Source organism: Aythya fuligula, chromosome 4, assembly GCF_009819795.1.
Source record: "Aythya fuligula isolate bAytFul2 chromosome 4, bAytFul2.pri, whole genome shotgun sequence".
In the NCBI taxonomy this organism is placed as follows: Eukaryota; Metazoa; Chordata; class Aves; order Anseriformes; family Anatidae; genus Aythya; species Aythya fuligula.
The window spans coordinates 5224711-5236804 of NC_045562.1; the positions used below are offsets into that span (position 1 = coordinate 5224711).

General features: G+C 44.4%; 1 protein-coding gene across 1 annotated transcript in view; it reads left to right on the forward strand.

Moving 5' to 3' along the window:
- Positions 1 to 5985: 5985 nt before the first annotated feature.
- Positions 5986 to 12094, forward strand: part of PAPSS1 (3'-phosphoadenosine 5'-phosphosulfate synthase 1) — a 42151-nt gene continuing 36042 nt past the window's right edge. Inside the window, exon 1 of the mRNA XM_032186080.1 lies at positions 5986 to 6160. Within this exon, the coding sequence (XP_032041971.1) occupies positions 6101 to 6160 (60 nt within the window). The 5' untranslated portion in view covers positions 5986 to 6100. The remainder of the gene's footprint in view (positions 6161 to 12094) is intronic.

Sequence of the window (12094 nt, forward strand, 5' to 3'; positions counted from 1 at the left end):
GAACAAAACAAAACAAAACAAATAATCCCCAAAGCAGAAAATCGCCAAGCAGGACAGCAACAGCCTGAAGTATTTCTTATTCGTTGAATGACCTCTAGTGGTCATTCTCTAGAGGCGTTGTGTATTTATTTTTTTTTTTTCCAAAATACGGAGCACGAGTATCAACTTTTCAAACCTGTGCACTATGCACTTTTGCTCTACACCTGGAAGGCTTCCTTGTGGTACTGTTAGAATTGCATTTCAACTTTTCACTGCACAAAGCGAGCACTTATCACCTCGGTGGGAGCTCTAAGGCAGGGTCTAGTAGCTGTGACTGCCCCTTGCTAGCCACTGCCTCCCACAACCTACCCCTCCTGAATTTTGGGAGAGATGGCCTTTTGTAGGACAGCACAGAGCTGCTGTCTGTCCTGTCACCTTGTGTGCCATCTGTGCAGCTTCTCCTAACATCGCTGCATTACCTGGCGCCGGCAGCGGCCGTCATCTCTCGCTGCTGGCCAAAACAGATCAAGGCTGACCCCTTCATCCCGAACGCTGATGGCACACGGACTGGGTTTATCTGTCGAAAGAGCAAACTCAGCAGAGGGCATGCTGGCAACACAATTGGGCAGAGAGCTCTAATCCTCGGTATTGTGGGCCATGAAAAGAAATCTCGGTTGAATGTTCAGCAGCACATCGGAAAACAAACGGCATTCTCATCACCAAGGATTTTTGTTAGCAATTCTGCTGATCTTTCTGTGGCTTCCTTAAAAAGCCGGGCTGGATTGTTCTTCTGCAGGACATACTCATCAATCCAAATACTAAAGAACTTATTAAAAGCTTTTGCTGAAGACAGAGAGTGGGTTCCCAGAAACATCTCTTGTGTTACCATCTTTCCCAGATTTGGGAGCTATATGGGACTCCTGCATTTGTGTGTTTTGTATGGAGGTGAACATATGCTGTCTGCAAGCACAAGCTGCATTACAGGTGAAGTATCCACACGTTAATTTGGGTAATCTCAGGTAGCAAGTTAAAGTTGGCTTTGGCTACAATCTTTCCCACTGCACAAACATCATGGCAGAAGGAAAACAGCACCTCCAACAGGAGACCACTCAGTAAGAAGCACCATGGTTAGGAGCCATTAGAGGCTGCTTCATTGCCCCACTTTCAGTGTTGAAAAATACTTGGGAAAAGCTTGAGAGAAGCACTTTATCTGTTTAAAAGGCATTCTCACCAGAATGGTGTCAAAAGAAGAAAAGTTTTTGTGAGAAATAATGTTTGGAAATGATCGCAATGGAACAGCAATAAGTCTTTTCAATGTAGGCAGCATCATCTACATGAAAGGTGATAACTGTCTCAAATAAAATGCAAAACTGCAGTCTGCCTGCAGGACTACTGAGTCACGCTGGAATATACGCATGTTTCTGTGAACGTCATGTCACTGGAATTTGATCAGAATGCTTACCGGGGGGGAATTGCAATATTTAAGGATTTTTTGCCCTAATTGCTCGTTTTATTGAAGGTGTCTACAGTAGGTGGATCCACAGAATCCTTCATTAATGCTGTTTTCCTTCTTAGAAATAAGGTAATGTGCATTTTGAAGGTAATACTTCTAGCTAACACATTTCTGGTTTTGTAAATCAGTCATACACAAACAGATGACCAGTCTTTAACAGCAGAATATTTTGACTCTAGGCTGAAGTCAAGCCTAATTAGTAGGGCTTAGGGATATGGTTTAGTGGGGACTGCTAGCGTTAGGTCAGAGGTTGGACTCGATGATCTTGAGGTCTCTTCCAACCTAGAAATTCTGTGATTCTGTGATTCTAATTCAGACATTCCTTTTTTATTATAATTGATGCCTGGAAGCTTCTCAAAATACTTGTCTATTTCTGGACATCTTAAAGCCTGATTTAGCTGTGTTGCTTCAAGTGACATATTGGGATAGTTTGCCTAGTGAAACACTGTATTAAAAATATCAGACATTATAATTTTTCAATATTTTGATTTTTGATTAATTTCTTTTTTTAAAAAAAAATCTTTTTTTTTAATTTTTTTTTTTTTAAAAGCTGATTATTTCTCCTGCATTTCTTTAGAATATAACCTAATTGAAAACAACTCACCATTTTCCTATTTTTGTCAGTAGCTCAAATTTCCTGAAGATTAAAACTTGAGGGTACCTACATTTCTGTTACAGTACCGCGTATCTCCGTTAGATAACATAGTACACACTGAGACTTATACTATGTGTTTGGGATTGATTGGTATTAGAGAGTATAACTGCTGGCCATGCAGAACCTGGCTATAGATAATTATTCTCCAAAGTCTTCTTTCCTTCAAAGATATAGATAATTATTCTCCAAAGTCTTCTTTCCTTCAAAGTCCTTTTGGGGTCTCAGACTGGCCAAAGTTTTAGCACATATTGTCACTTCTGCCCCTTCTTCTCTTACCAGACAACACTTAGCAAGGACACAGGTGTACTGCACATTAGATCCAAAGAGAACAGTTGCAAGAACACCTGTTACCATGAAAACTGTTTCTGAACTCAAGCAGATTAAGAAATAATTTATTAGCAATTTATCAGAGATTGGTTATTAATTTGAATTTCACTAAGTGCTCCCATACAAATTTGCTTTTGAAGTCCTGGAAACACTTGGCTTGCATATCTAAATCAATCCACTGGGAAAGGTTTCGGAGAAGTGGAGCTTGAACTTACAATGTATGCAGAGCTTACACATAACCTAACAAAGAACTCAGATGCTCTGCATTTTCTCCAAATCTTTGTATAAATTATCACGTCTTTACTTCCTATATTTAAAGAATCTTTTTCTCATCTCCCTAACAGTCTAAGAAGGCTAAGATGTTAGAGCCAAAATTCATGGGCCATTCTGGATGGACTTCTACATCTATCTTCTGTACACCAAAAAAAAAGTCTACGTTTTCACTGAAACAGTGTTGACAAGAACTGAGGAAATTGGCCCATGTTTGTGCCAGTAGCCTCAGTAAAACATGTAAATATTGGTGATGACCTGATCTATCTAATCTACATGTGTGGCTTTACGATATAGCTTGTATCTTAACACACCATATGCACATACATGGGTATACCTTATTTTACAACGTTAGCATAATCATAAAAGGTGATCTAAGAACTGTTCATAAATGTGTTTTTATTGCTTTCACTATTATGTCATTGCTCTGATCACAAGTGTCTGTATCTGCAGTCACACCTCATATTTTACTACCATATGGTCCATTCATAAGTTTTCTTGCAATATATTGAGGAAGAGATCACGCAGCTCCCTGCCTTCAGCCTGTCTGAGCAGTATTGTGCATAAAGCCTGATTAAGACAACTCCATTTTATTGTCTTGCGATTTTCCAGGCTGCAAATACAGTTGCCTAAAAATCTGTGCTCAAAGCCTTCCTTTCTCACCCTTCAAATCTAATCTAACAGTTTCTTTGTTTCTTTAGAAACTAGCTGGAAAAAAAAAAAAAATATAAAAATCCCCTTATAGGATGGAGCTACTTGCCAGCAAACAGCTGGGCAAGGCAAAACCCCTAAGGAGAGCATTTAAAAAAGTTCAGTGTCTTGCTCCCAGTCACTATGTGAGTATTAAAAGGGATCCAAATGTAGCTGTAAGAAGTCATTCGCATCATTAAGGGAGCTGCCTGTGTTTTCTGATTTAATTCACAACTTTTACACACTTCTGTCTTCCCATTAGTGTCTCACAGACTGCAAAATGAACAGTACCAATCTGTATTAAATACAGTTAGAACAAAATAACAGTAGAATCTGAAACAGAAGTGTGTGATTGCAAATAACATGTAGAATTACTCTTAAGCCACAGAAAACAGTATTATGCAACGTACAGTTAACCAAGCCTGCCTTAAATACAATTGAGTAGTCAACAGGGAGAAGCTCCCAACTCACTGTTCCACAGCACTATGCTAATGCTCTTTCCAAGCTTGGGAGAGCATTGTATGAGAGATTTTGCTAATTAAAATCCAGGCCCCGTCTCTGTCACTGTTTGCCACGGTCTGAATGTTCCTGTACAGGGAGGGATCATCTGTTGAAGGATTATTGGATTATTTGCAGGATAGCATGCTGTACAACCTTCCTACTCAAGTCAAGCCTAAGCAAATAACTTCAATCACCATATATCTTAGTTACATTGTGATAATTATATCTGACCTTCAAACTACCTGAGAGCATTTTTTTTCCTTTGGATTTCAGAGAGGTCATTTACCTTGCACAAGGATTTTAAAATCTCAATCCACATTTGAAAAAAAAAAAAAAAAAAAAGTGCTTTAAACCAACACCATAGTATCTTTGGAAAGATGTCTTTCTAATACAGCAGTGGAAACACATTCAACCACAAAGAGGGACTTTTAATTTCCTGTTTAAAATGTCAAAGAACAAAAAATCTACAGCCTGTAAATGGGCTAATGTTTGTACAGTAAATGCAATCGGTGTTAGTCAGCGCAGCATCACTTCCACCTTGAGATTAGCACTTAAGTGCTAAAGCAGTTTCTTTCCTGAACCAATACAAATGGTAATATTTACACAGTGAATTTCAACTCATGTTAGCACGACATCATCTCCACCTGAAGCGCTGTGCCTAAGCAGTTCCCTTCCTGAAGGAAGAATCCAAGAACTTGGTGGTTGTCATTTCATGTCAGGAGCCATTTCCCGGAGCACAGCACAGCAGTGGCCTTTTTCCTTGGGGCATCCTGTAAGGTGGGAGGTTCAATCGAAACAATTCTTGCCTTCCAAGTCACTCATGACCACATTGCTACCAGTGCCTACTGCTGCTGCTCGGAGTTTCCTTGACTCCATGCCAAAGCTTTGCAGCAAAGCCGTCTTTCTTCAAAGGAAAGGAAAGGAAGGTGTGGGGAGCTGGGTTGGCCTCTTCTTGCAGATAACCAGCGATAGAACTAGAGGGAATGGCCTCAAGTTGCACCAGGGGAGGTTTAGGTTGGAAATGAGGAAACATTTCTTCTCAGAAAGAGCAGTCAGGTGTTGGGACGAGTTACCCAGGGAGGTGGTGGAGTCACCGTCCCTGGGGGTGTTCAAGGAAAGGTTGGACGTGGTGCTTGGGGACATGGTTTAGTGGGTGATATTGGTGATGAACAGATGATCTTGAAGGGCTTTTCCAACCTTAATGACTCTGTGATTCTATGAAAGACAACAGACACAGCAGACACCACCTTGTGCCCGCTTTTCCTGACGGCTTTGGGGGGCTCCCACCCTCTTTGGCCGCCGGAGAGGACGGGGAGCTCTGGGTGCTGGCTGAATACAGGCAAACAGCCTCTTCTTGCTGGAATCTTCCCAGCTCCCACACGAGCAGGACTTCTTGTGCAGTCTTGTAAGTAAGCACGACTGTACCAAAAGGATTTATTTGGTTTTCAGTCACCCTGGGCTCGGCCAGCCTGCAATATCCTGGATTTCACCTGCTGCTGCAGCCAGAAGGTTGGGTGCTGCCTTCCCCATCCCTCACATCCCTCACATCCCCACACCTCAGCCCCCTGCAGACACAACTCTCCGCACCTCGGAGCCCCCCCAAACCCATTTTTTTGCGTGTTCACAGATAATTTAACACATAGAAAACACACAGCTCCTTCCAGCCTGCTCACAGGCGTAGAAAACGCTTTCATTTTTAATTTTTGCCCATTCAATCACAACGAGGACGCAGCTTCGGGCGCTGCGGGGTTGGTTTGTTTTTTTTTCGGGGTTGCTTTATTTTAATTCCTGAGGAAAAGATGACGGCGGGGCCCCTCAGGGGGGCAGCCCGGTGCCCGCCAGGGGCAGCCGAGAGCGGGGCTGCCGGTGACCGGCGGAAATGGCGGCGTCCCCCCGTCGCCATCTCCCGCCCGCGGGCGCGTCATGGCGCCGCGCAAGCGTGTGGCCGGGCTCGCCTTCCCCATGCGCCTCCCTCCTCCTCCTCCTCCTTTTTCCCCTTCTCCTCCGCCTCCTCCTCCTCCTCCTCCTCCTCTCGCTGCTTGCCGGCTCCTCCCTGCGCCACCCTCGGCCGGGCGGCGGCGACAGCGGCGGCTTGGACCGCCCGGAGCATCCGAAGGGAACGCGCCGCCTCGCCCTCCCTCCGTCCTCTCGCCGCCCCCGCGGCCATGGAGCTGCCCGAGAGCCAGTGCAAGAAAGTGAAGCTGAGCAACAGGGTGCCGAGCTGGGTGAGAGAGCGGGCGCAGGGGGAGAAAAAGGAGGAAAGAAGGAGAAGAAGGAGCGGGAGAGCCGCTGGGGGTGATGTGGCAGCGGGGATGAGGGGCTGCCCCTGCCCCGCGTCTCGTCCGGGGCGGCGAGGGATGGGGATGGGGATGGGGATGGGGAGGGGACGGTGGAGCCGGGACCCCAAACGGGGAGAGGAGACCCTTAATGGGGGGCGAGACCCTTAATGGGGGCAAGGAGAAGGGGGCTGCAGTTGTCGCTGCGGAGGAAGGAGGGCTCGGGAGGGCGATGTACAATGCGGGCTTTCATGAAGCCCCAGACTGAGGTCCTTTGTGCGGCGGGAGCTGTGTGGAAAAGCGTCGAGACAGGGCTTGGAAAAAAAAAAAAAAAACCCACAGCCAGAGCCTGCATTCTTGTGCGTGGGGATGGGGGCAGATCGGCTTACAGCCGACACCAAAATGAAGCTATTTAAGAGGCACGGTGCAGGCCTTTACCAAGAACGCTTAATACTTCTGGTGATGCAGGGCAGTAAGGAAGAAAAAAAAAAAAAAGATAAATAGATGTATGATTATTTTCAAGCCATGCTGAGCTGAAGCAGACAAGATATGCGGTCCGGAAGATGTTTGATATGTAAGGAACAGTGCAGAACCATCTTTGAAGCCTTGCTGTAAGCTGTGCAGGCCACAGATTTCTTACAAAAAGGCTAAGGAACGAGTCACAGCTGCCCCTAAAAAATGGGGAAGCTGTTACCTTACTAAAAGTCTTTCAGTAGAGACTGTGCCGTGCCAGCCCTCTTCCCGAGCCAGCGAGTTCAAACTTGCTTACAAAAGAGTATTTGGTAAATTACGTTCTGTCATTTTCTGTGAGGAAAAGGTGACATCAGGTGTCACGAAGAAGGTAGTGAAGTAAATCATTGCTGGGTGTAGGCGGTGAAGTGTCTTCAAAAGATACTGTATATCGTTTAATTTATCAGAGGCAAAATCGTGATGGATTTGCCCAAACCAGGGAGGGGACACGTTTAAAAAAAGTTGATTAACTGTTTGCTGAGCTCATCTGATGGTAGCCGGCCCTGCAGGATACGTGGCAAGCGGAGGAAGGCTTCCACCTCTTCCTTTTTCTTCAGAAGACCTCAGCTGAAGTGCTCTTTTTAATCCAGTAAATTTACTGGAAAAAAATATCCTGCTGATTCACACGCTCCACAGAAAAATGTTCAAATGTTCTGGCATTTCTGACTCCGCATCTGTTCGTCTGAGAGCAGAGTCAAAGCGACCTATTACACCCTGACGGAGTCGGCAGCCGTGAGGGGAGCCAGCAGAGCCGTATCTCCCGAAATTTGGGTATCTGGTCCTGTTCAAAATGCCCCTCTCTGTGGAACCCTCTGCGTGTGTTCGTCTGCTTGCCAAGCCCGCCTCTGAGCACAGCATACCCTGAATTACAGAGCAACACACAAGAGCACAATGGCAGTGTTTGTGGCTGGCTTGGCTGCAGGACTTGTGGAGCACATTCCCGAGCGTCGCTCTGGCTGCTGAGGTGCTAGGAATTACCTGTGAAACGAGGCAACAAGGACTTGTTCTGATTTTCCTTTCTGCCCGCATTGCTGGCTGTCAGTACTTCATTTTGGTCTCTTCCCTCTGATGCCAGCTAATGCCTCGGCTCCAGCGGTGGTGAGCAAGCTGCTTGTGGTATTGCTGCAGCAGTTTGCAAGTAAAGATAAAACTCCTCATAGTATGGTTATCACGGAGCTGCTTGTGTACCCAGTGCTTTAGAACTGTCTCTCTTTTTTCTGTCACTGATTTTTGAAACCGTCCCAGCCTTAGAACAGCTAGCAAAGAAAGCCTAGCGTAAATCAGGTCTGTGGAAGTGGCAGGAGAGCATGTGTTAGGCCGGTTGGGTGCTGCTCTGTGCAAAAGTGCTCAGATAACCTTCCTGTATCAGCATCGCTGTGGCAATCCGTGTTCCAGAGAGCAGTTAGGAGGATAAAAGTAAGATTTTTTTGCTGTAAATCTAAGTGGGAGAAAACATAACGCTATAAGCCATGGCAAAAAAAAAAAAAAGGATTGATGACTTAAAGTTTCTTAATAACTATAAAAGTCTTGTCGTTTGGGTATCACTTAAGGCTGGTCCTTTGTTTCTAAGCACAACTGTCCAAACCAAAGCACAAATTTCCAAGCCAGAATTGGAGGTGGTAATTACCAGAAGGCGTTATTGGCAGATCTTTTGGCCAGCAGGTCCTGAAACCTCATCTAGGTAGGCGGACGGACAGACTTTCAGCTGTAGTGCAGTTGTTCTAGTTTTTATGGCAGTAGAATTGTATGTTAGAACTGTTTCCACTTTGTTTCTCCTTGCTTGTGTGTCGAGGTAGACAAAATAAATGGGAAGCGTTCAGTCTGCTTAAGTTGCTGCCTCTATATTAAAGCGAATGGGTTGGAGACAACAAGGAAGATACCATTTGTTTGAGTGCTGGATAAATGCCATAAATGCCATAAAAACGCATTGTTATCAGGGAATCCCTGACTTGTAAGGGCGTACAAGTACAAATGCCCTAGAAAATATCGGGGATGATTGGGAAATGGAAAGGTGTTAGAGATACGACTGCATTATGGAGGTGGTGCTGAATGCCTCGCTATTGTTGGCGTATGGGAATTTTTAGCCTGGGGAATTCAGTGTCTTCTTAGAACAGAAGACTACAGAATTAGTGTGAGCTTCTTGGGTATGTATGGTTTCTATAGGAACTGTGCCTGTTCTTTACACTGTTCTGATGTTTCCAGCCTCAAAGCCGATGGTCTGAAGTCTGTGTTGCAGCCCAGGGAGTCGCTGCGTGGCACTGACGCTCTGCTTCCTGCGCCAGAGGTCCTGCTTTGGGCAACGTTAACTTTGCTGCTGGGTGCCTGCTGGAGCATCGTTTCGTAACTGCTCTGAAGTAATGAAAAATGAATGCAGTTAATGTCAGCGTAGTGGTCTGTCCGTTAACTCCGAAACAATTAAGCAATGATCTCTCCTTTCTGCTGTCTTTTGGTCTTGGTGTTGCAATTTGGGCTTGGTCTTCGACATCTGGGTGGCTGATCAGAGTCCTTGTATCAAAGGGGTTTGGCATCGATAGCTGAAACTGGGCAAAACATCAAGAATAGGATCAGAAAAAAAAAAAATACAGTTCCTGCCTATCTTAGCAAGGCTTTGCATAGAGAAGTTGGCAGCGTTAATGCTTCCTTTTGATCCCCATCTTCTTTTTCTGCTCTGTTTCCGTAGTTCTTAGATGTCAGTGTTTATTTTCCTGGTCAACTGCCTGTAATGCTGAAAGGCTCCCCTTGTGCTGGAGACAGTGAGCTGCAGAGTCATCCTTCCTTGCTCGCTCGTCATTACAGCTCTTCAGTGCACATCCGTGAAAGGCTTTTTATGTTAATACTCCTTTTTTTTTATCCTTAGTACAAAGATACGAGCCTGTTGCAGAGCTTCAGATTTCATGCGAGAAACAAACCAGCATAGAGAGGGAGGAGAAAGGAAGGATGTCAGCCTTCCCAGCTGATGTGAGTTACAATGCAGCGCAGGGGACTGAAGCATTACTTTTATTTACCGTGGTGGGCAGGGAAAATATGAAAATGCAGTTTTTAAAAGGAGTACAGAGGCACTTAATGTGCAACACGGGGAGAAAGGAACAGATTTGTGGGCAAATCAGAGAGGAAATTCCAATGGATGTGGAAAAGAAAAACAAAACAGATAAGTGGACCTCTGAGATTGATAACCTTTTTTCATTACCCTTTTTACAGAAAAACTCTGGTGTGTACTTCCAGTAGAGATTATTATAAGGGAAGTAATTAGGCTAAGAGGTCTAAAACAGCTTTTTTAAAAAAAAAAAGAAAAAAAAAAAGAAAAAAAAAGTACTTGTTCATCGAATTGAGTTTTGCTGTTACTCATTGTCTTACGTTTCGTTTCCTGTAGCAGTGGTTGTCGAGTTCTCCAAGGTGAGCAGTGCTTTGCTCTAGTATAAGATGAAATGAGTGCTCTTTATTTCTGCTCTCGTTTTGGATGGCCATTACGTGGCATCAGCTGATACTCACCAACTTTTCTGTACAGGAAATGTGAAGACTGGTTAAATAACTTCAGAGCACAACTGGTGTCAGCCGCTGGTTTCTACTCCCACGTACCCCTCTGTGCCAGAGCAATGTCTGCAGTAAGTGTGTGTCTGTGTGTCAGGGACAGCAATAAAACTTCGGTTGTTGAGGATCGAGTGTGCAGTTTGCTCGGTGGTGGTGGTTGGTAGATGATCTGGTAGGAAAGTGAGCACGATGAAGAAACCCTACTATTATTTTTTTTCAGTAACAGAACAAGACTTGTTAAATGGTTAATTCTAAAAGCTCTTTGCTTTTGGAGCGTAAGGAGCATTTGGCTACAGCCTTGCCCAGCAGTGGGGCTGAGCCGTTTCATTTCTGTGCATGAGCACGCGTGCTGAGTGGTGCTGCTGGGCATGGGAGTGTCTCTGAGTGCATGCAATCTGTTTGGGCACTTCGAGATTAGTTTTTAGATGTCAGCTTCTTAAGTATTTCCTAATACATGTGCTTATTGTCCCACCACTGAGCTTGCTGGCTGTGCCTTCAGCTCCAGCAATCTGCTGGCCTCCTCGCTGATGCTGTGTGATGTCTCTCCCATCTAATTCCTTACTTAATGCCTTTCTGTGTTTACTTCTTAAACTCGTCTCTTTCTCATCATTTAACGAATTAACTCTGCCTGCTTCTTCAGGGCTTCGTGTGTTTTGTAAGGGTAGTGCTAGGGAAATGCCTGGCTCAGTTTCACTGCTGCTTTGCTGCTTCTGGAAAACGAAGGAAACTGATGCCATTTACTGAGTACGGGCTGGAAGAAGTCTTGCTGGGTGAGGCATTTGACCTGTAAAGTATTTGTGTATGATAAGAGATAATCCTGTGCGTCAAAAGCAAGGCGGGTGCTGTTTGTTTGTTTTAAATTTTTCTGTAGGATGCTTTCTTGGAAATTTCCTAGCTTTGGAAATCGTTCAAGTACAGGCAGAGCTCTTGGGTTAGGCAATCCGAGATACCTGGTGTCTGGGGGACACGTGGCTTGTTACGAGTGTGCTGCAGCTCTGCTGAGCCAGTGGCAGGGGAGCGGTGTTTGGAGACCACGGTGTGTTACAGGTGGAATTAATGAGAGAGAAGGTTGCTATTAATGTCTTAGTTCATTACACGCAGTGTCTTTCCTTTCAATTGAAGGGCAAGTCCCTAAATTCTTTTCCACGTCTTTAATTCCACAATTTTTGTTTGTTCACCACGATCTCCAGTTATAGGTAGCGTGTTAATTGTTTCTACTGCAAGAAGCCTCTTCGATTTTTGGTTTTAGTTAGCGTTATTGCACTGACTTTATCTGCAAGCAGCGTTGTAGGAGATAACTTATTTGAAGATAACGCAATCGGTGAGTAAGAGCAGCCATAACCTGTGCAGGTGGTGGTTTCTTACGGCTTGATTTTCAGTTTTCCTTTAATTTTAGGTGCTGGGCTGTCACCAATGAGATAGATCTGTTTTATTTAAAAATGTGAACATCTGTTCCTAACTTGAGTTTCAGCTACAAGCCCAGCTGTGTACGGAAGCAGGGGCAGATAAAATTGCTCATATTCATACATTCCTATCGAGTTATGGATAAACTAGATTTTGAGATGCTGTTCTACAGAAGAATGATGCAACAGCGTTTCTTGAAATCATAAGCAGATAACACTTCTCTGTTAAGCCTACTTTTATCTGTCATACAGCTCTCTGCTCTACTCGATAGATGAGTATCCTCCCTCCTTTTTTTGATTAAGTGCTTTCCTTTCCAGCCATCACTGATACAATAATGAAAGAGAAGATAATGCAAATACCTTGCAATATGTTTGTAAGTGAGAGAAGTCAAAGCAGCATTATGTAAGCAAACAATTCCACCCCTCTCCTCATTTTTTTTGA